The sequence below is a fragment of the Martes martes genome (assembly GCF_963455335.1).
Source record: "Martes martes genome assembly, chromosome: 11".
Classification (NCBI taxonomy): Eukaryota; Metazoa; Chordata; class Mammalia; order Carnivora; family Mustelidae; genus Martes; species Martes martes.
In genome coordinates, this window is record NC_137899.1 from 33,881,488 (window position 1) to 33,908,444 (window position 26,957).

At 35.7% G+C, this 26,957-nt stretch overlaps 1 protein-coding gene across 2 annotated transcripts in view; it reads left to right on the forward strand.

Moving 5' to 3' along the window:
- The window catches only part of RUNDC3B (RUN domain containing 3B), a 142,130-nt gene that overhangs the window by 49,913 nt on the left and 65,260 nt on the right, over positions 1 to 26,957 (forward strand). For both annotated transcript variants that reach the window (XM_080818592.1, XM_080818593.1), the window contains exons 3-4: positions 2,677 to 2,810; positions 20,347 to 20,432. In XM_080818592.1, the coding sequence (XP_080674718.1) occupies positions 2,677 to 2,810; positions 20,347 to 20,432 (220 nt within the window). The remainder of the gene's footprint in view (positions 1 to 2,676; positions 2,811 to 20,346; positions 20,433 to 26,957) is intronic.

The window sequence follows — 26,957 nt, forward strand, 5'->3', positions numbered from 1 at the left end:
ATACACAGCATATTTTACCCATAGCAGGAGTCCCAAGGATTTATTGCCCATTCCTTCTGTTTAACCTTAGCCTAGATTTTGTTTTTTTGCTATCTTTGTTTCCTCTCCTCCAAAATGGGGCTTTGTTATATTCTTTTGTGGTTTTTTGGACAGCTTTATTTTAAAACTTCTCATAAATTATTTTCCTTAGCCATGTCAAACTCATGAGAAGATTTAAAATAAAATCAACGAAGAAAACTTGTGATGTTCCCTTTCTTTAAGATACTTTCTTGATTGAAGTCTGGCTATACCTCTCATTTTAAATTATGGAATGGTTTTAAAGCCAAAGAAAATTACTTGAGACTAGAAATATCTTAGGCAGATAAATTTGAAATTGTTGATATGGGAAAAGTTTGCATTAGGGAGTAAATTTTAAACATTTTTCTAGATTCTGAGCAAGTAAAGGGGAAATTTTAATTTTGCATCCCATTCCCACTTTGTTTACAGTACAGGGGAGCTTTGGTCCCTTAACTATTTGTATGATAATAGTGGTAATAATTGTTAACAACTGTACCAGGCTATAAACTAATTGCTATACATAGATTATCTCATCTAATTCTCTCAACAGTATTATCAGGTAGGTACTGTCATTATTGTCAACTTATAGAAGAAACCCAGATTGACAGAGTGAAGTTAACTCATTTGCTCAAGATCACATAGCTAGAAAGTGATCTAATTCAGATCACTCTGATTCAAAACTCACATCTTAACCAGTAGGCATCCTACCTCCTCTCCAAATGGCTGACAAATTGATGATATGAAAATTGTCCTAAAGACAAATTATATTGAGGTATTGTACCAGGAACTTTTTTAACTCGAAGAACAAAGGAAGCAAAGGAAAGTGACAGGGAGAGATTGAGAGGAAGAAGGAAGATTATAAGTATTTCTATACATTTTTATTTGTAGGTAGTAAGATCTGATTTTGAAAGAAACATTGAGTTTAGAGACATTGAGTTGAATAAGGATTTGAGATACTTTTGTATTTTTATTTATAAAGACAAAGGTATGTTTGTCTGGAATGTTTGACATTTGAAATCTAGGATACACATTTCTTAATACCAGATTGTTATTGAACTGTCACTATAAGAAGATAGATTTTTAAAATTCAATTTTATGTGTATTGCAATTAAGATGATGTTTTGTGTTGATTTGCCAGTTGATTTGTTTAACAGATATTTACTGAATGCCTACTATGAGCCAAGCATTAAGTGTTGGAGATTGATTTGAAGTCAAATAAGACACAATCCCCGCCTTACCAATTTTACCACCTAATATGTAAGATAATCAAGTAAACAGTTGTAAGGATAAACAAGCACAGGGTGCTGTGTCAGTGCATAGGGAGGAATTGACCCACTATGGAGATCATACATGGATTACAAGAAGAAAAGGACTTTAAAACGTCCTGAATAATGAATAAGAGTTACCTATCATGATATGTACAGTTTCTATTGGTTAATTACCCATAAATACATTATTAGAAATACCAGGGGGATCTTTTTAAAAAATACCTATGCCTGGGCCCGCCCTTAAAGATTTTGATTATTTACCTTGGGGTGGAGCCCAGACATGGGTATTTTTTAAAAAGTAGCTCAGTTATTGTTAGAGGCTACTGTGGTTGGAAACCACTGAACTATCATTTGAGACATCACTCCTAAAATGGTGCTTGTTGACAGAATACTTTTGATGTTTCTACAGAGAAGCAATTATTGGGGACAGGAAGATTTAAGATAAGTAATTAAGGAAGCCCAGTTTAAAATGTAAAGCAGATCTTTCTATTTTAAGATTAAACAACTTCCCTAGGTAAGACTAATCATTCCAGAAAACTAAAGAAAGAATTGAGATGTCTCTTATATCCTACTTTAAAATGCTCAGAGTACAAAATCTTGCCCATGAACCCACCACTCAGAGTCCCATATAGATATATTAATACTGATTTAAGATAACATGTAAAAGAACATTTGTTCATGAGTAGACATATAATTACCCGAATCTGAAAAATTGTAATGATAAATGCCTGAAGGATCTTTCATGTGCTGCCAACTAGTAGAGAGCAGGTGAATGAGAGGAACTTTACAGCTTTGTAGATGAGAATGGTTCGGTAGATTATGTTTGATCAGTGAACACAGGATTCTAATTCATCATGTTTACTTAGAAGATAGACCACAACATTGTTTCATTTCTTGGAAGTTTCCTTATGAAGAGGAGGAAAGTGTTGTGTTACTATTTTTTCTGTTTCTCTTAAGTAGAGAAAGCTTTAGAATACAACCTTTGACATGTGAATTAATGGTTAACTAGAACCATAAGGAGGGTTTTCTGGGACCCATCTAAAAGACGGCCTTAGAATAATGGAATATTAAGCTGCAAGAGAATTTTTTTAGTGTCCGGTCCCTTTTTCTTTCATTCGTTTGATTTTGTTGTTGACAAAACTATGGTCCTCATCCATTAAATAAGTTGTCCACTGTACCACAACTAGTTAAAGGAGAGCAGGACTAAATTGAAGGCTTTTTGCCACTCAGGTCAGCGCCCTTTTCGCTATGACACACTAGGCTGTCTTTTAGTTTTCAAAATCTTATTCTTGCATTTGGAATGTTCTAGTCTAGTTTTCTTTTATTTTGTATTGCAATTTGTCTCCTGAAGGTCAAGTAACCTGGTTTGGTTATGAAAGTCCTCGTAGCTTCTGGGACTATATCAGAGTGGCTTGCCGGAAAGTTTCACAGAATTGTATCTGCAGCATTGAAAATATGGAAAATGTCAGTTCTTCTAGAGCTAAGGTAAGACATAAATAATAATATGCCATGTGTATAATCTAATTTCTAACTGAAATAGAAATAGAAATAGAAAAATTTGAGCTCTTTGCTATATAAATTTTTTTTTCTTGGTTGGGAATAAGCACTTGACCATGTTAAAAATCTTTTGTAGGTTTGTTTCTGTTGTTGTTGTTGTTGTTGTTTTTAGTTGCATGTAGTTATTTAGAATGTTCTTGAATCTTCCTTGTTGCCTTATGAATAGCAAGGAGGTTTGAAGTTAGTCACTATGAATTCTTTTTTGAGAAGCACAATAAAATATTTCCTATTCTGTGAAGTTTCTACATTTCTTGAGTTATCCAAACCAGTAGCTCTCAGTGTCCTGAAGAACCCTGAGGGTTCATAATGTCAAAAGTATTTTCATGTAGTACCAAGTTGTTATATGCCTTTTGCACTGTGTTGACACTTGCACTGCTGATACAGAAACAATGGTGGCAAAATTGCTAGTTGCTTAGCATGAATTAAGGCAGTGGCATCTAACTCCTACTAAACACCGAGTTTTTTCCACTGTACCCTGTCAAAAAAAGAAAGAAAGAAAAAAGAAAAGCCAGTTCCTCTTAAAAATGTCCATGATGGTGCAGTAAACATTATTAATTTTATTAAGTTTCAACCTTTGAGTGCCTCTCTTTTTAATATCCTGAGTAATAAAATGGAAAGTATGCATAAAGCATTTGCAGCATTCTGAAATATGATGGTTGTCTCAAGAAGTACTCATATAGTTTGATTTGTGAGCTAAATTAGAAACTTTTGCCATGTAATACTATTTTTACTTAAAAGAAAAGCATACAAACGATAGTTTTTTAGACTTGGACATTTGGTAGAATTTTCTTGAATAAAAATGAACAGAGTGAGCCTGTTAATTCCAGGGAAGCAGCTGACAGCATTGGTTGCCAATGGTAAAATTAAAACTTCCGAGTAAAAATTAGAATCTTAGAAAACTTATTATCACCATCTTAAGCCTAATAGTTTCCCTGTACTTACAGACTTTCCTGATAACAGTGCTGTTGATATTAGCATATGTATTTTTTAATTGTTTAATGAAAAGTATTAGCTTTTGGTAAACTGGCAAAACTCATAATTTCCAATGATCAATGCATGGAATTATAAAATATGCATGGGTAAAAGATCTACTCAGACCTAATGGATTTAATGAAATGCAGTATGAAAAGTTCATTGATATGGTTATATTTTCCATGTTGCAATTAGCCTTTTAGAAATTATCAGTTACTGAGTTTTAATGTAGAATTAAAGGAGAATATCCACAATTCTCTGAAAAAGACTATAAAAGATTCCCTTTTGCAACTATGTATCTGTCTGAGTCTAGATAGCTGTCAGATGCTCCAACTAAAAAAACACATTGTAACAGATTAAATGCATCAGCAGGTCCCTAGTTCTCTTTCATTAAGCCATACATTTTTTTTTAAGATTTTATTTATTTATTTGAGAGAGTGAATAAAGAGAGAGAGCATGAAAAGGGGGAGGGTCAGAGAGAGAAGCAGACTCCCTGCCAAGCGGGGAGCCTGATGCGGAACTCGATCCTGGGACTCCAGGATCATGACCTGAGCTGAAGGCAGTGGCTTAACCAACTGAGCCACCCAGGCGCCCCTAAGCCATACATTTAAAAAAATTTAAAGAAATGTAAAACAGACCCACTTTTGTCACTAATACTTTTGTTTAGGAAAAGATAGTTATTTTTCATAAAATATCTTATTTATGTCAACATATAATGGGTTTATTTATTTTTTTAATTACCTGAAGTTCCCAGTTTTGACTTGTAATACAGTAAATATGAATAGATATAGCCCACATGAAAGCACTTTGGAGTCCTCAGTAGTTTTTAAGATTATAAAAAGTCTGAGCTGTTCATATAAGCTGTATTGGCTTTGGTTTAGGACTTTAATTTTTTTATTGGATTGTCATACTAGGTTCCTTATTATTTTTGGCACTTAAGAATTACAGAATGAGGGCACCTGGATGGCTCAGATGGTTAAGTGTTTGCCTTCAGCTCAGGTCACGATTCCAGGGTCCAGGATCAAGTCTCCCATCCATCCTTGCTTAGCGGGGAGCCTGCTTCTTCCTCTGCTCCTCCCCTGCTTGTGCTCTCTCTTTCTCAAATAAATAAATAAAATAGGTACAAACTTATAAATTACGTGTCTATAATAAATGAAAGTATAATAATCATCTTTCAAAAGTATAGTTTCCGAGTTTATTGTTCCTGCATCTGTTTTTATTTAGGATGTTTTTTCTTCTGGAAAATTACTGGTTAGTAATTTTAATTACTATAAAGTTATATTGAAATTAAATATTTTGTAAAACAAAAACTAATTTTTTTAGGGGCACCTGGGTGGCTCAGTGGGTTAAGCCTCTGCCTTCCGCCCAGGTCATGATCTCAGGGACCTGGGATTGAGCCCCACATCGGGCTCTCTGCTCAGCAGGGAGCCTGCTTCCCTCTCTCTCTGCCTGTTTCTCTGCCTACTTGTGATCTCTCTCTCTCTGTCAAATAAATAAATAAAATCTATTAAAAAAATAAATTTTTAAAAAATGCAATTTATAATATTTAAATTTAATGAGATGATTAGAAACATAGTTAAACATTTTAAAATTGGGGTGAAGTTGATAGCTATGATTTTTGTCACCTTATGAAGCCTAAAGCCATAGAGTTTACTGTCTAAAATTGCTATTCCCCCCAAAAAAATAAAATAAAATAAAATAAATTAATTAATTAATTTAAAAAAATTGCTACTCCCTCCTTCACTGCCTTCTGCCATTCTAACCAGGGGGCTGTCTGAGAAGTGGTTAACTTTCTGTTTCAGTGACTTCTAGTTTTTTAGATTGAATCAGTTCTCCTCTCTGACATACATTGTTTTTTAGCTAGAGTTTTAAAAATATTTTTTCTTTGAAAAGTTGAAATCTTGTTTTTTATATTAATAGTTTTCTTCTTAGCCATAATGTTGTCTTAGTAGTCCTTTGGCCTCTATTTTGTCAAACTCTTGACTTTATGCATTTATTTACTTTCTAATTGATTGACTACAGGTTCAAAAAATGTGCAGGGGTGCCTGGGTGGCTCAGTGGGTTAAAGCCTCTGCCTTACGCTCAGGTCATGATCCCAGGGTCCTGGGATTGAGCCCCGCATTGGGCTCTCTGCTCAACAGGGAGCCTGCTTCCCTTCCTCTCTTCTCTGCCTACTTCTCTGCCTACTTGTGATCTCTGTCAAATAAATAAATAAAATCTTTAAAAAAAATGTGCAATCTGAATTCCCCTTTGCATCTTCATTGCATTTATATCCTTTTCCTTTCATGTTTTTCTTATGGCTTAAAAATAATATCTTGATTTCTGTAGGTTAAGATTAAAAGGTAAGCTATAATTTGAGTGAATCAAGTCTATACAAATAGAAAGTACCCCAGGTGGCACATAAACTTTAGTTTCTTATTTTCAAATTAAAGGAAGGAACAATTAACATGACAATTGTATTCTAAGCCCCTTCCATATAGAGGAGAATATATTTATAGAACTAGCATATACCAAAATACAAGAGGTAATTGAGAAGTTAACAAACATTAGAAATGTAGCATTTTGACCTGGGTGGAGTACAGAAATGCAAACACCAGCTGCCATCTTTCTTAATGAGACTCTAAGGAATAAGCCCTATGTAGCAAGATGCTGTTAATACTTATTCTGTACAAAACCAGTGCTGGGTATGAAAACATCACAGAACAATCATGTTCCAAATCCTACCATCTATCTTTGTTTTGCTCAGGCCTCAAACAGATTCCATTTAGTGGGGAAAGAGAGATCTATGATTTGCCTGATGATGCTGGGAAAAGTGTGCATGCAAAGATTACTACTGTCTTTATTCATTACAGTGGGCAGAGCAAAGTACTTAATCTACCCAGTAAATCACACTTGGCAACTATCAGGATTGAAGGATTAAGCAAATACCTCAGACGGCTGGTTTATTGAGCCATTGAGCTGCTTTCTAGAATGACTACTAGCCTATGTAGTATCCGTCTCATCCAGCCTTAACACTTGTGAAAACAGAACCACAGCACCAAATTCACCTGTTAAATAATGTGCCACTCTGTGCACTTGGGACCCAAACAGATTTTCATTTCTAAATTCTTTGTAAGGAGGAGAATACCTTTGATTATACCTTTAGGGCTATGTGGATGACGTTTTAAGCAGTGGATGACAAAGTACCTTTATGGAGAATGACTAATTCAGTATAGACACATTCTTTAAATTTAGTTTTGATTGAATCAGGATTGTCCATGTTGTAGAACTACTGTACAACTTAGATTCACATCATAAACTTGCCACCATGGGAGATCTGATAATCACTAAGCTGAGATCTGTGAAATGCTGACAGTCCCTCTCTTCGCTCAGTCCATAACCAGTTGAACCTATTTTCTGGGGCTTAAACAAAGCCTAACAATGGAATAGAATATTTGAACTGAAGATCATGTCTGTAATCTTTCTATCTGACATCTCAGATACCTTGGCAGCTATTCTTTCTACAGTATACAGAGGTTCTGGGAATGGGATTTCTGTATATGGGATTTCTTTCTTTCTTCCTCTTCCTCCTCCTTCTCCTGTTTGTTCCTCCTCCTCCTCCTATCTTCTCCTCTTCCTTCTGTCTTCTCCTTCTCCTTCTTCTTCATTTTATTTATTTATTTGAGAGAGAGAGTATGAGCAGAGAGAAGGAGAGAAGCAGGCCCACCACTGAGCAGGGAGACCAATGTGGGTCTTGATCCCAGGACCCTGAGATCAACACCTGAGCCAAAGGCAGACGCTTAAAAACTGAGCCACCCAGGCTCCTCACACAGCATTGTTTTTAATAGGAAGAGAATGGAAAAACTAACTTGATATCAGCAGGCATTTATTTCCCTCCCTTCTGAACACACTCGCCTTTCTCACCTGATGCTGGGCTGATTACTTGTAAGCATAATATATTATTTCTGACAGAAACTCCCCTAATTGGATCCTTATTTACTACTGTTATTTGTCTTATAGATATTTCCATCGAATTTTCTTAGTATTCCCACTGACTTCAAGCTCAAGAAATCCTTTTCCTTTCATTTTTGTTGTTGGTTCTAGACTCCCAAATATGAGCTCTGTGCTGTTCTTAAGGTTTTTCTTGCCTTCCTGCATACCTTACAAAGTTTTTTCTTTTTCTTTGTTTTTTTTTTAAGATTTTATTTATTTATTTGACAGACAGAGATCACAAGTAGGCAGAGAAGCAGGCAGAGAGAGAGGGGGAAGCAGGTTCCCTGCTGAGCAGAAAGCCTGATGTGGGGTTCCATCCCGGGACCCTGGGATCATGACCTGAGCGGAAGGCAGAGGCTTTAACCCACTGAGCCACCCAGGCACCCCACTTTTTCTTTGTTTTTAAGAACAGCTCTTGTTTGTGGCTGAGTTAGGCTTTCTTAGTTGGTGGTTGCTTACCCCATACATTCCTTCTGTTCTTGAGTTTAACGTATTAGACCAATTTCCGAGTATGCTGGTCCATCAGCCATTTATATATTCATGCATCTTTCCATCAGATAAATTTTTATTGAGCACCTATAGCATGTCAGAACTGTGAATATAGTCCTTAACACATTCTTAGGACAGAAATCCTTAATCCCTCCTGGTCTTTTCAGGTCTCATCCTCTTGTTCACTTTTTCCTTTGTTTAAAAGCCAACTTTGGGGGTACCTGGATGGCTCAGTTGGTTAAGCAACTGCCTTTGGCTCAAGTCATGATCCTGGAGTCCGGGGATGGAGTCCCACATCAGGCTCCCTGCTTGGCAGGGAGTCTACTTCTCCCTCTGACCTCTCCCCTCTCATTCTCTCTCTCTCTCAAATAAATAAATAAAATCTTTAAAAAAATAAATAAATAAAAGCCGACTTTGTCACTGCTCTTTCGTAGAGCAGGTTAGCCAAATTTTTTATGGAAAGAGGCTGAGTTGGGGACAGGGGGTTTTTAATCACACATACACCAGAGTTATCAAATACTAAAACTACAGTAAGCTATAGGTTTATGAAGATGCCATTTTTATGATCATTTTCTATTAGTCACTCAAAAATCTATCTCTTCAAGCCACCAGTTGATGTTTCCTACCTCTAAGACTTTTGTTGTGATGGTTCCAAACCTGGAAGAATGTCAGACATACTTGGGCAGCTTTAAAAATAAAGAAACAGGGAAGGGGGAGGAGTCAAGATGGCGGAGAAGTAGCAGGCTGAGAAGACATCAGGTAGCAGGAGATCAGCTAGATAGCTTATCTAACCATTGTGAACACCTACAAATCGAATGGGAAATCGAAGAGAAGAACAGCAATTCTAGAAACAGAAAATCGACCACTTTCTGAAAGGTAGGACCGGCGGAGAAGTGAATCCAAAGTGATGGGACGATAGACCGCAGTGGGGAGGGGCCGGCTCCCAGCAAGCGGCAGAGCAATGGAGCACAAAATCAGGACTTTTAAAAGTCTGCTCCACGGAGGGACATCGCTCCAGAGGCTAAATCGGGGGGAAGCCCACGTGAGGTCACAGAAGGATCGGGGGTGTCTGAGTGTTGCAGAGCTCGCAGGTATTAGACCAGGGAAGCCGCCTACAGAGACAGAGCCGAGGAGTGAGCTCTCAATTCGGGGTTACCTTGAACCGGTCACAGGCCAGGTGAGCTCGGAGCACAGCCAGAGGCCAGGGAGACGGGAGTGATTGGGCTCTTTTCTCTGAGGGCGCACTGAGGAGTGGGGCCCTGAGCTCTCGGCTCCTCCGGGTCGGAGACTGGAAGGCCGCCATTTTCATTCCCGTCCTCCGGAACTCTACGGAAAGAGTTCAGGGGACAAAAGCTCCCGAAAGCGAACCCGAGCACGTTACTTAAACCAGCCCCTGGTAAGGGCGGTGCAATTCCGCCTCGGGCAAAGACACTTGAGAATCACTACAACAGGCCCCTCCCCCAGAAGATCAACACAAAATCCAGCCAAGGAGAGCAGCAGAATTCCAGAGGAGGAGGAAGCAAAGCATGGAACTCATGGCTTTCTCCCCATGATTCTTAAGTATTGCGGTTAATTTAATTTTTTTAATTTTTTTTTTCTTCTGCTAAATTTTTTTTTAACTTTTACCCTTTTATTTTTAATGTTTTTAATTAGTTTATCTTATGTGTATATATATATATATATATATATATATAGTTTTTTCTTTTATATTTTTTCTTTATTTGTTTCCCTTTTTAAATTTTTTTTTTCTGAACTTCTTTTTATCCCCTTTCTCCCCCCCACAATTTGGGGTCTCTTCTGATTTGGTTAAAGCATATTTTCCTGGAGTCTTTGCCACCCTTTTAGTATTTTATTTGCTCTTTCATATACTCTTATCTGGACAAAATGACAAGGCGGAAAAACTCACCACAAAAAAAAGAACAAGAGGCAGTACCGAAGGCTAGGGACCTAATCAATACAGACATTGGTAATATGTCAGATCTAGAGTTCAGAATGATGATTCTCAAGGTTCTAGCCAGGCTCGAAAAAGGCATGGAAGATATTAGAGAAACCCTCTCTGGACAGATAAAAGCCCTTTCTGGAGAAATAAAAGAACTAAAATCTAACCAAGTTGAAATTAAAAAAGCTATTAATGAGGTGCAATCAAAAATGGAAGCTCTTACTGTTAGGATAAATGAGGCAGAAGAAAGAATTAGTGACATAGAAGACCAAATGACAGAGAATAAAGAAGCTGAGCAAAAGAGAGACAAACAAATACTGGACCACGAGGGGAGAATTCGAGAGATAAGTGACACCATAAGACAAAACAACATTAGAATAATTGGGATTCCAGAAGAAGAAGAGAGAGGGGAGCAGGAGGTATATTGGAGAGAATTATTGGAGAGAATTTCCCTAATATGGCTAAGGGAACAAGCATCAAAATCCAGGAGGTGCAGAGAACCCCCCTCAAAATCAACAAGAATAGGTCCACACCCCATCACCTAATAGTAAAATTTACAAGTCTTAGTGACAAAGAGAAAATCCTGAAAGCAGCCCAGGAAAAGAAGTCTGTAACATACAATGGTAAAAGTATTAGATTGGCAGCAGACTTATCCACAGAGACCTGGCAGGCCAGAAAGAACTGGCATGATATATTCAGAGCACTAAATGAGAAAAACATGCAGCCAAGAATACTATATCCAGCTAGACTATCATTGAAAATAGAAGGAGAGATAAAAAGCTTCCAGGACAAACAAAAACTGAAAGAATTTGCAAACACCAAACCAGCTCTACAGGAAATATTGAAAGGGGTCCTCTAAGCAAAGAGAGACCCTAAAAGTAGTAGATCAGAAAGGAACAGAGACAATATACGGTAACAGTCACCTTACAGGCAATACAATGGCACTAAATTCATGTCTGTCAATAGTTACCCTGAATGTTTATGGGCTTAATGCCCCAATCAAAAGACACAGGGTATCAGAATGGATAAGAAAACAAAACCCATCAATATGTTGCCCACAAGAAACTCATTTTAGACCCGAAGACACCTCCAGATTAAAAATGAGGAGGTGGAAAACAATGTACCATGCTAATGGACATCAGAAGAAAGCTGGGGTGGCAATCCTTAGATCAATTAGATTTTAAGCCAAAGACTATAATAAGAGATGAGGAAGGACACTATATCATACTCAAAGGGTCTGTCCAAGAAGAAGATTGAACATTTTTCAATATCTATGCCCCTAATGTGGGAGCAGCCAACTACATAAACCAATTAATAACAAAATCAAAGAAACACATCAACAATAATACAATAATAGCAGGGGACTTTAACACTCCCCTCACTGAAATGGACAGATCATCCAAGCAAAAGATCAACAAGGAAATAAAGGCCTTAAATGACACACTGGACCACATGGACATCATAGTTATATTCAGAATATTTCATCCCAAAGCAACAGAATACACATTTTTCTCTAGTGCACATGGAACATTCTCCAGAATAGATCACATCCTGGGTCATAAATCAGGTCTCAACCGGTATCAAAAGATTGGAATCATTCCCTGCATATTTTCGGACCACAATGCTCTGAAGCTAGAACTCAATCACAAGAGAAAATTTGGAAAGAACACAAATACCTGGAGACTAAACAGCATCCTTCTAAAGAATGAATGGGTCAACCAGGAAATTAAAGAAGAATTGAAAAAATTCATGGAAACAAATGATAATGAAAACACAACGGTTCAAAATCTGTGGGACACAGCAAAGGCAGTCCTGAGAGGAAAATATATAGCAGTACAAGCCTTTCTCAAGAAACAAGAAAGGTCTCAAATACACAACCTAACCCTACACCTAAAGGAGCTGGAGAAAGAACAGGAAAGAAAGCCTAAACCCAGCAGGAGAAGAGAAATCATAAAGATCAGAGCAGAAATCAATGAGATAGAAACCAAAAAAAACAATAGAACAAATCAATGAAACTAGGAGCTGGTTCTTTGAAAGAATAAGATTGATAAACCTCTGGCCAGACTTTTCAAAAAGAAAATAGAAAGGACCCAAATAAATAAAATCATGAATGAAAGAGGAGAGATCACAACTAACCAAAGAAATACAAACAATTATAAAAACATACTATGAGCAACCCTACACCAACAAATTTGACAATCTGGAAGAAATGGATGCATTCCTAGAGACATATAAACTACCACAACTGAACCAGGGAGAAATAGAAAACCTGAACAGACCCATAACCAGTAAGGAGATTGAAACAGTCATCAAAAATCTCCAAACAAACAAAAGTCCAGGACCAGACAGCTTCCCAGGGGAATTCTACCAAACATTTAAAGAAGAATTAATTCCTATTCTCCTGAAACTGTTCCAAAAAATAGAAATGGAAGGAAAACTCATTTTATGAGGCCAGCATCACCTTGATCCCCAAACCAGACAAGGATCCCATCAAAAAAGAGAATTACAGACCAATATCCTTGGTGAATACAGATGCGAAAATTCTCACTAAAATACTAGCCAATAGGATTCAACAGTACATTAAAAGGATTATTCACCACGACCAAGTGGGATTTATTCCAGGGCTGCAAGGTTGGTTCAACATCTGCAAATCAATCAATGTGATACAACGCATTAATAAAAGAAAGAACAAGAACCATATGATACTCTCAATAGACGCTGCAAAAACATTTGACAAAGTGCAGCATCCCTTCTTGATCAAAACTCTTCAAAGTGTAGGGATAGAGGGCACATACCTCAATATTATCAAAGCCATCTATGAAAAACCCACCGCAAATATCATTCTGAATGGAGAAAAACTGAAAGCTTTTCCACTAAGGTCAGGAACATGGCAGGGATGTCCATTATCACCACTGCTATTCAACATAGTACTAGAAGTCCTAGCCTCAGCAATCAGACAACAAAAAGAAATTAAAGGCATCCAAATCGGCAAAGAAGAAGTCAAACTATCACTCTTTGCAGATGATGATACTATATGTGGAAAACCCAAAAGACTCCACTCCAAAACTGCTAGAACTTGTACAGGAATTTAGTAAAGTGTCAGGATATAAAATCAATGCACAGAAATCAGTTGCATTTCTCTATACCAATAACAAGACAGAAGAAAGAGAAATTAAGGAGTCAATCCCATTTACAATTGCACCCAAAACTATAAGATACCTAGGAATAAACCTAACCAAAGAGGCAAAGAATCTATACTCAGAAAACTATAAAGTACTCATGAAAGAAATTGAGGAAGACACAAAGAAATGGAAAAATGTTCCATGCTCCTGGATTGGAAGAACAAATATTGTGAAAATGTCTATGCTACCTAAAGCAATCTACACATTTAATGCAATCCCTATCAAAATCCCACCCACTTTTTTCAAAGAAATGGAACAAATAATCCTAAAATTTATATGGAACCAGAAAAGACCTCGAATAGCCAAAGGAATATTGAAAAAGAAAGCCAAAGTCGGTGGCATCACAATTCCAGACTTCAAGCTCTATTACAAAGCTGTCATCATCAAGACAGCATGGTACTGGTACAAAAACAGACACATAGATCAATGGAACAGAATAGAGAGCCCAGAAATAGACCCTCAACTCTATGGTCAACTAATCTTCGACAAAGCAGGAAAGAATATCCAATGGAAAAAAGACAGCCTCTTCAATAAATGGTGCTGGGAAAATTGGACGGCCACATGCAGAAAAATGAAATTGGACCATTTCCTTACACCACACACGAAAATAGACTCAAAATGGATGAAGGACCTCAATGTGAGAAAGGAATCCATCCAAATCCTTGAGGAGAACACAGGCAGCAACCTCTTCGACCTCAGCACAGCAACGTCTTCCTAGGAACATCGCCAAAGGCAAGGGAAGCAAGGGCAAAAATGAACTGTTGGGATTTAATCAATATCAAAAGCTTTTGCACAACAAAGGAAACAGTGAACAAAACCAAAAGACAACTGACAGAATGGGAGAAGATATTTGCAAACGACATATCAGATAAAGGGCTAGTGTCCAAAATCTATAAAGAACTTAGCAAACTCAACACCCAAAGAACAAATAATCCAATCAAGAATGGGCAGAGGACATGAACAGACATTTCTGCAAAGAAGACATCCACATGGCCAACAGACACATGAAAAAGTGCTCCACATCACTCGGCATCAGGGAAATACAAATCAAAACCACAATGAGATACCACCTCACACCAGTCAGAATGGCTAAAATTAACAAGTCAGGAAATGACAGATGCTGGCAAGGATGCGGAGAAAGGGGAACCCTCCTACACTCTCGGTGGGAATGCAAGTTGGTGCAACCACTCTGGAAAACAGCATGGAGGGTCCTCAAAAAGTTGAAAATAGAACTACCCTATGACCCAGCAATTGCACTACTGGGTATTTACCCTAAAGATACAAACGTAGTGATCCGAAGGGGCATGTGCACCTGAATGTTTATAGCAGCAATGTCCACAATAGCCAAACTATGGAAAGAACCTAGATGTCCATCAACAGATGAATGGATAAAGAAGATGTGGTATATATACACAATGGAATACTATGCAGCCATCAAAAGAAATAAAATCTTGCCATTTGTGACGATGTGGATGGAACTAGAGGGTATCATGCTTAGTGAAATGAGTCAATTGGAGAAAGACAACTATCATATGCTCTCCCTGATATGAGGAAGTGGAGATGCAACATGGGGGTTAGGGGGGTAGGAGAAGAATAAATGAAACAAGATGGTATTGGGAGGGAGACAAACCATAAGTGACTCTTAATCTCACAAAACAAACAGAGGGTTGCTGGGGGGAGGGGGGTCGGGAGAGGGGGGTGGGGTTATGGACTTTGGGGAGGGTATGTGCTGTGGTGAGTACTGTGAAGTGTGTAAACCTGGCGCTTCACAGACCTGTACCCTTGGGGATAAAAATACATTATATGTTTATAAATAAATAAATAAATAAATAAAATAAAATTTTAAAAGTTTCCCAAGCAGAAACCAGACATACTCTGATCTGCCCAGTTGTTTTATACTCTCTCCATTTTAAATACTAACTTCATATGAGTCATTATAAAATGCCATTTTCCTCACATCATTCCTTTTCCCCACTTGTCACTTGTGCCTCTAATGACTGCTAGCAATGAGCAAGTTACTTAATTTGAGTTTCTTCCAGGTAGTCATCAAATATATATTGAGGACCTACTGTGTGCTAGAAACTGTTATAAATACTGATGATACAGTGGTATTGGTGAAAAGGATGGCAGAGAACAAATATTATGTGTGTCATATTTTATATATACATATTATATACATAATATAATCTCAGGGGCCATGAAAAAATGGAACAGGTTAAGAGATTAGAAAGAGATCAGTGTGGTGGAAGGAAGCACTCTCTTAGATAGTGTAGGTAGGAAAGGCTTGTGTGAGGCAACAACATTTGAGCCAGGATGTGAATTATGGGAAGAAAGGTACTGTGCAAATAGTGAGCAGAGGAAGCAAGGTATATTAGCAGCTTAGATATTATTCTAAATTCAATGAGGTGCAACTTGAGGCTCTCTTTCTTTTAATTTTTTTAAACAATAGAGTACTATAATCTAATTTACTTTTCAAAAAGATCCACTGAATGCAGTATGAAGCATGCACAGGGAAGGAGAGAGAGTCATATTTGAAGGGTAAAACTAGAGTCAAAAAAAACAGATGATCTTGGAGGTGAGAAATGAACCAGTTTCTGCTTCTAGTGATGATAGAATAGCTTATATCGGAGCAACCCTTCTGCCAAGAACAGCTGTAAAGTTTGGATAAAATACGCAGAGCAACACATTTAAGAGCTAAGAAAACAACCAAGGCATGAGGACTTCCATGACCACAATACTGGAGAGAAGGATGGTACTTGAGGTGAGCCCTAAATTCACCTTGGCTTTTAGCCTATGGACATTTGTCTGTTCACATCGTTGGTATAGAGGCTAATCAGAGAGTTTTAGGGTTCTTTAGTTTCGCTGGGCTAGAGAAACAGAAGAGGGATCTGGGAACTGCCAGTGAAACCAGGACTTAATACACTGAGAGAAGAGCAGACATATGCATCTGAGGTTGTACATGCAATTTTCCTGTGAGCTGTTTGCCAGCTCTTAGCCACCTTAAGCACAGAGCAGAATTTTCATAAATTAAGCTGGAAGCAGCAGATAGGAGGCTAAAAAAGCTGATTAAAGATTTCCTACTCATGTTCTGGAGAGACAGAGGTTAGAGTTCAAGGTCAAACAAGTTGGAGGGGCCCTGTAAAATACTCTAGGGATCTCTTTTTTATTTGAGATCTCTTCCCTTGGGAGTAAGGGAAATTCAGATGAAGACCAGCCCAAAAAAGACCTAAAATGGTGCCCTTAAATAGTGCAGAGTGATTTTCAAGTATATTCCTTGCCTATTTGAAGAAAATTAAATCTATTCTAAGGAAAGATAGTGCAGCTACAGAATTTTATATACAATGTCCAGTATTCGATGAAAACCCACTACAAATATCAGGAAATAAGATCAAATGACCAAAACTAAGAAATACAAGAAAGACAAGTGAAACAGACCTATGAGAGATGAAGATAATGAACTTTTAAGTAATTATAGTAGAAAATATAGATAAAGACTAGTAGTACCAGAGAACTGGTGTATATATTCCAGTATTTAATATATTTATATATATTTATATATATATTTAATATATATTTATATATAATAAATATGTATTTATTATATATTTAATATATATTTATATATAATAAATATGTATTTATTATATATAAATATATATAATATATAACATAGTATATAATATAATATACTATATATGTAATAAAGTGTAGATAGAAAACTATAAAATACTCATTCATGTCAAACATAGAACCTACACAAAAATTGATCATTGGCTGACTTTATAATTCATCTCCTTGAATTTCAGATTGAAATAATCTAAAGTGTTATCTAACCACAAAGGAATTAAGCTATAATTAATAACAAAAAGAAAACTAGAAAATGCTTATGTGAGTCAACATTGAGAAGGACTTCTTAATAACTCATGGATAAAAGAAGAAATTACAGTTGAAATTGGAAAATAGGTGGAAAGTAGTGATAATGAAAATATAACATGTAAAAACTTGTGGTTAGAGGAAAATAAGCTTAAATATAGACTTTATGTATGTAAAAAAGGAGTAAAGGCTAAAAATCAGTGATCAAAGTTTTCATCTAAAAACCTATTAAAAAATACATACTCCAAAAGAAGGAAAGAAATAATGAAAAGCAAAAATTGAATTAAATGAAAAAAATGTACACTAGGAGAAAATCAACTAAACAAAAACTTGGTCATTTTAAAAAGATTAATATAATTTATAAGCTTCCAGCAAGAAGCATTCATAAAGAGAAAAAGAGAGATTATAAATTACCGATATCTGGAGTAAAGAAGAGCCCAATCAACCCCATAGACCCTATAGGTATTAAAAATCCTCAAAGGATATTATGAATACTTCATACCTATACAATTTAAACTGTAGATGAAATGGACAAATTCTTTGAAAAAAATTCTAAAACTAACATAAAAAGGAAGAAAACATCTGGATATTCTGATATCCACTAAAGAAATTGAATCTGTAGTTGAAGTGTTTCCCTTGCAGGCCCCATTTTTTATTTATTTTTATGGGTTTGTAAGAATTATTTGTATTTGATAAATGAGTCTTTTGTCAGATGCATGTAATGCAGATATCTTTTCCTATTCTGTAATTTGTCTTTTTGTTCTCTTACATGATTACAGTTTATCCCCTGAAACAGAAAGGAATGAATATAGAGTATATAGGTTTTTATTCAATTAGGTTGGTTGGTTTGGTGGTGAGATGTTTCCTATGTTCTTGATTTGTCTATTTTTTTGTTTCCTTATAGAGAAAAGTAGGGATAGTATTGTAATGTAACTCACACAATTCTTGGGAAGGTTAAATATCTTTTTTTTTTTTTTTTAAGATTTCCTTCTTTATTTGAGAGAGAGCAAGAATGTGAGCAGGCAGAGAGGCAGAAGGAGAATGAGACTCTCAAGCAGACTCCCCGATGAGCACCGGGCCCAAAGGGGCCTTGATCTTACAACTCTGAGATCCTGACCTGGGCCCAAACCAGGAGTTCGACACTTAACTGACTGAGCCACCCAAACACCCTGGGAAGATTAAATATCTTAATGTATATAAATATCTTAATGTATCTTAAAACAGAGCCAAGCATATATTAATTACAGCCTTAAGAAGTGTTGACTACTATTTATTTATTTATTTGTTTATCATTCGAAAACTTTCAGTGATAAAGAAATGAACATTTGTGTCTCTGGAGGAAAAAAAAACCTTAAGTGGTTCACCATTATCCAACTGATAAAGTCTAAAATCTTAAACCTGGTTTTTTGACTTCCCCACTCGGTGGGGAACATGTTCCCCACGTTTCCATTCCAACAACATTTATATCTGTTTGTCTTCTCTTCTAGTGAAAGTTTTTTTGTTGAAAGAAAAGAAACCTTAAAATTAGCACAGTGTGTTATTACAGTGTAATAATGAATTCCATAAACATCCAAGGACAGGAAATTAGGTGCAGCCCACTTTTGCATGGATCGAAATTAATAAATCAGGAAGCAGGACTTTCCCCACATTTCTTATCTAGCAACAGCAGTCTCCTGTGTCTATCTTTCTCTGGAGAGCGACTCTCCCAGCTTCTGCTCTGGTGAAATCTTAGCCTTTTGATTCAAGCCACCACTGCCAGCTTCCTTGTCTTTCAAAGAAAATTTCAAGAGAGAAACTTGGGATTGCTGACCAATGGCTTGCCGCTTCCTTCCTGTTAGGTCAGCCACAGCTAATTGTAGGTTCCTCAAGGCTTACCCTGCAGAAACAATGGACTGAGCACTGTCAAGCTAAAAGGGGTTTTGAGCTTGATGGGCAAATTGACTGTCATGCTAATCACACCCTTACCATTCCTTTATTTCCCAACAATACTGCTGCTTCTAGTTGGTCAGGTTTTACCACTGTCTAGATTGACTGCTTTTTGATCCTTCCTATCCAGAAGTTTGGTGACTTCACTAGAGTTGTAGACATTTCTAAAGAATGCTTTTTATCTCCAGATGGGTAATTGACCATCATATATATTGATTAGTGTCACTTTTATTCTCAACTGTCATTGCAGTGTTTTGATTTTTCTATCTCATTAATCTTCATGGATTTTCTGGAGATTTGTGGGAGGGCTGAGGGAAAATGAAAGTAATCAAATTTTAAAATTCTTACAAATATGACTTCTTATATTCTTTCATTCTAAACAAAGAGTCCAGGAGAAATGCTTTGGATTACTAAAAAATAATTAACTGGCTACTCAACTATTGAATGATATTACTTCTTTCAAAAGTAAAATTACTCACATTTAGTCATAATTGTCTGTTTCTGTGATTTTCTGCTAGAATATGGTTCTGAGTAATTTTGCCGTGTGTGTGTGTTTTTTTTTTCCTGGCTTAATATTCAGTAATAGTTTTTAGAATGTCCTGGGTGAAAACTCAGTAATTCATGATTTGGATGCATGATAAATAATGAAATTTGGTGATTAGTTATCTAAAACCTCCCTCTGGAAGGATAGGTGGGAAATTTTCTTAAACAAGTGGTATGACAGTGATTATTTTTTTAAAAGAGAATAGACTGTTCATGTTTCATAAAGGGACTCATTTTAATTAGCATGTTGATCTGGGCATTAAGGTAGAGAGTTATGAAAAGAAGTCTCTGACCCAATATTCATAGTTATGTCTCTTCAGAAGATAGAAGGTTAGTATTATATCCTGTATATCTCTGCATCCTGTATCTCTAGAGATATAACGGTATACTATATGTAATCAAAATTTACCTGTTCTCATCTACTTAAATATTTTTTAGGCTTTATCACATGTATTATTTGACTAGTTCTTTACATATTAAAATGCTTATATTTTTGATGACACAGTGGGCAAAATATTTTTTAATTTGTAATTTTTTTTTCACATTTTATTCTTTCTCTTCCTTTTAGGGTAGAGCCTGGATCAGAGTAGCACTCATGGAAAAACATTTATCTGAATACATCTCTACAGCTCTGAGAGACTTCAAAACAACCAGGTTTAAATGTCCTTTTGATTTTAAAATATATATTTAAAACAGTCACTAAAGATTAGAAATAAAGATAGAATGAAGATTCGTTCCTTTCTAAAGTCCTCAACTATTTTATTTCTTCCTTTTTGTCTTCTCAAGAAAATGCCATTCATCAGCTAAACATACATTTTTGGTTTATCTCTTCAGGCTTCACATTATGCCTAGAACATCTTTTCTCTGAATCATTTCTGTTTCTTACACTTTCAATACTTGAGATTTCATTCTCTCCACAGACTTTTCCCTGACCATTTAATCTGAAGGAAAATCTAACCATGAAATTCCTATAGCATTTTTACTCTTACCACATTTTATTTCTTTGTTTTAATTAATATATGTAACTAATGATCACTCAATTGTCTTTTAAGGGCATGCTATACCAGTACTGTTTTTCTTAGGTTGTATTCACTGAAGAGATGACTATGCTGTATCATGTGAAAAACAGGACTTTATTATATTTTTTAGAGTGATAGAAAAAAGACTCATATTAGGACAACAGGCATTCCTATAAAGTCCTCTGTTGATAGCTTCTGTTAAAGAAACCACTTTTCGGGGCACCTGGGCACCTGGGTGGCTCAGTGGGTTAAAGCCTCTGCTTTCAGCTCAGGTCATGATCTCAGGGTCTTGGGATGGGGCCCCGCATCGCATCGGGCTCTCTGCTCAGCAGGGAGCCTGCCTCCCCCTCTCTCTGTCCCTGCCTCTCTGCCTACTTGTGATCTCTGTCAAATAAATAAATAAAATCTTTAAAAAAAAAAAAAAGAAACCACTTTTCTCTATTTCAAAAGTATTTGTAAATGAAAATATTCAATAATTTCAATACCTTAAACATGTACTATTTAAGAATGCCACATGCCACTATGTTAATTAATATTCATTAAGAGTAGATAAAATGACTAAATCACTTCTTCAGTTGCAATATCATATTTTAGTTGTTCAGTAGATATGTGCAGCTAATGGTTACCAAATTGCACAGCACAGATGCATACCTTCTATTGGTCCACACTGCCTTAGGTGCTGCTAAATTACCATACTGATTTCTACCTTCTAAAGCATACTTGTGCAAGAGAAGAAGAGTGACAACTATAAACCAGTTTTGATAGAGGAAATTAGGTTCACAGATAAAGAAATCATATATCTGGACTCTTAATTTCCATGTCCTGATACAATATTTGGCATCTTGGATTTTGAGAAAATCTGGGCATTTATTATGGTACATATTTTGGTTTTGTTTAGTTCTTTTATTTTTTTTCCCCAACTTGACTTAGATATAATTGATATACAGTATAAGTTTAAGACATCCATGTTGATTTGATATACTTATGTACTACAAAATGATTATTGCCATATCATTAACTAACAGCTTTATCGTGCCACATAATTATTTGATAGATACTTACTGAATTCTTTTATAGCAATATGATTGTTTAGGGATATTTCTAAAGATGGGCTGTGAAATCATGATTAATTATTAGATGTTTGAGATGAACTTCATGAAATGAAAAATTTATTTCTTCTTATTTATTATCACTAATAATTTAGTTTAATTAAGAAAGATACTAAATATTAAGGCTATTAAGACTTTGAAAATAAAAGTAGTATCAAAATCTCATAGACCAAACCTAAAAATCTTAAATTAATGAAATCAAAACCAAGGTTACACAATAATCATCTCCTGTGCAATAACAGGATTCTCCTGAGTAGAAATTTAGGCATTAATAATCTAGTTGTTACTCTTGTTTCTTAGACAGTTGGGTGGGGTAGAAATAATTCTTGAAAGGATTATTTTTAGAATGAGTTGTTCAAATATTTAAAGGGAAATGCTTTTTGCCATGTTCTGAGGTGTTAGCTGTCCTTTTTGATAAAAAGGAAATGATTCAACTCTAAAAAGTCCATGAAGTAAAAATACTCTTGTAACAATATATAAGCATACATTATTCAAACAGAAACATGGCTTAGAAAATTTTTATACACACATACGTACAAATATATAATGTTTATACACACACACACACACACACACACACACACACACACATACACACGCATAGTATTTCAGTGTGAATATAATGGCTCTAATTCCCAAGAAAGGAAGTAAGGAGTTATTTTAGATTTCTCATCTTAGAAGTTAACTGAAAAACACATTTGCAAAGTCTTCCTTTTTTTGTTTTAAACTATTTATGTTTTGTTTTGTTTTGTTTTGCTTTGCTTTGTTTTTACTGAAATCAAACCAAAGAAACTTAATTTGTAAGTAAACTTAATTGTGAACCTTTAGCCAAAGCATACCTATTATTTGGAAGATTAAGTTTGTAAAATACAAGCAAACTTTTGGAAAGAATAGTTAAACCTTACCTTTTGTCTGAATGCTGGTATAAGTGCTTGTAGAACAATGAGAAATGATCTCTGATCCTTTAGGAATCTTGAGAGTTTCTGAGTCAAGTGATTTCTTCTTGTTCTACTCTTCAATGAGAAAGAGTAATGACGTTCTGTAAAATGGTGATACAAGTGTTTACCCCAGTATTGAAGGAGGAGCTACATGAGCTAAGACAGGCAAGCTTGAGAATATTAATCAGTGAAAATCCAAGGATAAGAATGGGTGGAGGAAGTATGGGGATGAGAAATACAGTAAATCCACTGATAGGAGTACATCATGCGGCTCCATAGTGTTAGAGAAATTCAGGTGGTTTTGTTTTTTTTTTTTTTTCCCTAAGGTGGAGAATGTCTTAGTGAGCAATTGAAAACAGTGCTTGAAAGTTTCATGATTTAGGGATTGAGATGTTACTGAGAAATAGCCAGAGTTGGGAGGTTGGCAGATTTGAGATTAGAATCCAAGCCTAAAAACAACAACAACAACAACAAAAAACAGTTGGGGAATTGTTTTGGTAGTTTACTGGGAAGACTGAGAAATAGACAGTAAGGTAATTAAAGTAGATGAGGGAGAAACTGAATTAATTTGCTTCAAGTTTTAATTTCTCCCCATCTATAGACTGAAAAATAATAGTTTCTTAAGCTAAGAAACACAAATGTGACACTTGAAACAAGATTGAAAACATTCTGATAAGAATTTGAAGTAGCAAATATGGAAAATATGAAGAAGAGATAAAATTAGTTTTATGGAGACCTGTTTATTACTTTACAGTTGTATCACAGTACTTAATTTAAAATGACAAAAGTTGTGTTCAGAAGAAATATCAATTTCTTGGTATTTAGTAGGACTAAGAGAAGGAAGGAGGAAAGTATAAAGTAAAACTTCAAAAATTACTGAGCTTTCACAAAATGAAAATGGAGTTGATAAATACTTTTCGCACTTATAGAAAAGTAGATAGTGAGCAATTAACGTATCTTTCAAGAGCTAAAAAGCACTTTTGAAATCTGAATCTGTTTATAAGTTTTACATTATTAAGATGAAAAACATTAATAAAAGTTGCTTGTATACTGCTGTCTCATAGCATATACAAAAATTACTGAAAATGGATCAGACTTACTTGGAAAACTCTTAGAAGAAAACATAAATGTAAATCTTCATGACCTTGGATTAAGAATAGTTTCCTGGATATACTACCAAATGTACAAGCCACAAAAGAAAAAATAGATAAATGGACATAATCAAATTTTACCTTTGTGCTTTGAAGAATACCATCAAGAAAGTGAAAAGATGACCCAAAGACTGAGAGAAAAGTTTTGCAAAAAAATTTTTTTTGCTTATGTCTGCTAAGGGACTTCTAACTAGAATATATATAAAAGAACTCTTGAAACTTAGAAATAAAAAAACATTTTAAAATGGGCAAAGAATCTGAATAGACATTTTTCCAAAGAAAATATACAGATGACTGATAAACACAAAAAAGATGCTCACTATTGGGATGCCTGGGTGGCTCAGTTGATTATCTGCCTTCAGCTCAAGTCATGATCCTGGGGTCCTGGGATCGAGTCCCACATCGGGCTCCTTGCTTGGCAGGGAGCCTGCTTCTCCCTCTGCCTCTGCCTGCCACTCTGCCTGCTTGTGCTTTCTCTTTCTCTGACAAATAAATAAATAAAATCTTAAAAAAAAAAAAAGATGCTCAGTATCATTAACCATCAGAAAACTGCAAATCAAAACCACAATGCAAAAAAACAAAAACAAACCCACAATGCAATACTACTGCACACCCACCAGGATGGCTGAAATCAAAAGAACTCATAATAACAAATATTGGCAAGGACCTAGAAAAATTGAAACCCTCATACTTTGACAGTAGAAAAGCAGAATGATGCAGCCCCTTTGAAAAACAGTCTGGCAGTTCTTCAAAAGGTTAAACATAGATGTACCATATGACCTTGCATGTGACTCCTACATATGTGTGTGTATATATTTCCAAGATAATTGAAAATGTGTTCATGAAAAGTGTCTATACAAATATTTATAGTAGCATTATTCATAATAGCCAAAAAGTGGAAACAACCTAAATGTCCCATCAACTGATCAATGAATGAATAAATAATGTGTATTCCATGCAGTGGAATGATCTTCAGCCATATAAAGAAATGAAGTGCTTCTTCTGCCTTTACTGGTACTTGCTTGTGTACTCAGTTGCTGTGGATGACCTGGTACCTCCTTTGTGAAGTGGCAGCTGAGGAGACTCCAAAATTCTCCATGGTGGATGAAAAGCCCAAGGGAGAAGTCAAGACTGAGAAAAATAATCATAGTAATGTTCACGTGGTTCTGTGGGGCGGTGTAAGATTTAAGCATACAACACTAAACAAACTAAGGAAAGCCTCTGTGAACACAGATCTGTCTCTGAGGCAGATCAAAGTCCCATTTGAAAGGCAGCCAATCAGTGAAGCAGACATACCCACACAGTTAGAAATGAGAATGAAGGATAAAATTGATGCGTTCCAGCAGTAGACAGAAAGTGTCTACTAAAAAAGGAACTTGTTATTTTATTCCAAAACTCTCTTCCTACAGACCAAGAATACATTTTCTGTTAAAAACAAAACAAAACAAAACAAACACAGTTTTGTTCCACCACATCCTGACTACTACATGATCTTCTTTTTCATTTTCCTCTTTCCCATTTCTTTACTGTACATAAAGTCACTGGCACATTTGCACTAGCATATTGCACTTTTTTGGTACTAAATATCCAGCGGTGTATTTTGATTGACATCAAATCGAGATGGGATGGGGGAAAAATAATGACTGTGAAAATACTCTCATTCTCTGTGCTCATGCTCATTCAATTCTTTATATTCTAGCAACTTACTTTGTTTTCGCTGTTTAACCAAAAAAAAAGAACATGAAAATTTTGACATACCTTGTTTGGAGAATTTTAATATTTTTCATTTATTAGTATAAAATCAAGGATAGTTTTATAACATTTTTGTACATAGATGTTAAATGTAGGGTGATCTGTCTTTAGAGAGGATTTAATTAGTCTATAAGAGATGAATCCTAGATAGTTTTCCCTTCGTCAAGCATCTTGTCTAAATAAACTTCTTATTTAAAAAAAAAAAATGAAGTATTGATATAAGCTATGACATGAATAAACTTTGAAAACATTTTATGGTCCAAGACCCATGCAAACAGTAATTCCTGGAAACAAGTAGGAAAAATCTGAAGGATATATTTGATGTTATTCTGTTGTAAAAGTAAGAATAATCTTCTTGGTCATGCATGTAGACCATGTGACCTGAGAGTAACAAGCATTCTGAGCGCCCTTTAAAAATTGCTGTATACAGAGAACTAGATATTTCATTAGCATAATAATGTAAGACTTCCTTTCTTTAGAATATTGAACTTAATCATAAATGAATGCTCTTATTCTTAGCATCAAACATACTGGAAGCATATACCTTTGGTTCTTTTTTTTTATGTAGAAATGTCTTTTCTGTCAAAGGCCACCTTCTTCTGGATCCTATCCCCATTTACCTCTTCCATTACTTATCAACTTTCTCTATTCTTATTCTTAATCTCTTTCCCACTGTTGGATCATTCCCACTCACATATAAACAGATGGTGCTGTCTCCTACCTTGAAAAGAAAAACTTCTCCCTTGAACTTCTATTTCCTTTTGCTCATTTCCATGTTCAGCTTCATCACCTCACTTCTCAAAAAATGTTTGTACATACTGTCTCATTTCCTTACCTTAGAGTCACCCTTGTATTCACTCTTGGGCAATGTCTTTCCCTCACCACTCCACAAAGGATAACTTTTAAAAGGATACCAATAATATACAAGCTACCAAATGGATTTATCTCTTGTCCATACGTGACATCATTGCCCAGCTAAAACAAACAGTTAAATACTAACTCTTTATTGAAAAACCTCTGTATTTAACTTATATAATGTTCCATGGCATTTCCTTCTCCTTCTGTAATTCCCCTTTAGACTCTGTCTCTGTCTCTCTTTTTGACTTCTTTTATTCTTTACAACTTTGAAATGTCAGTATTCTCCTGGCTCAGCCCTGCATTGTGGGATCTTTATTCTCCATTCATTTTCCTTCCTGTCTGTCTTCATAGA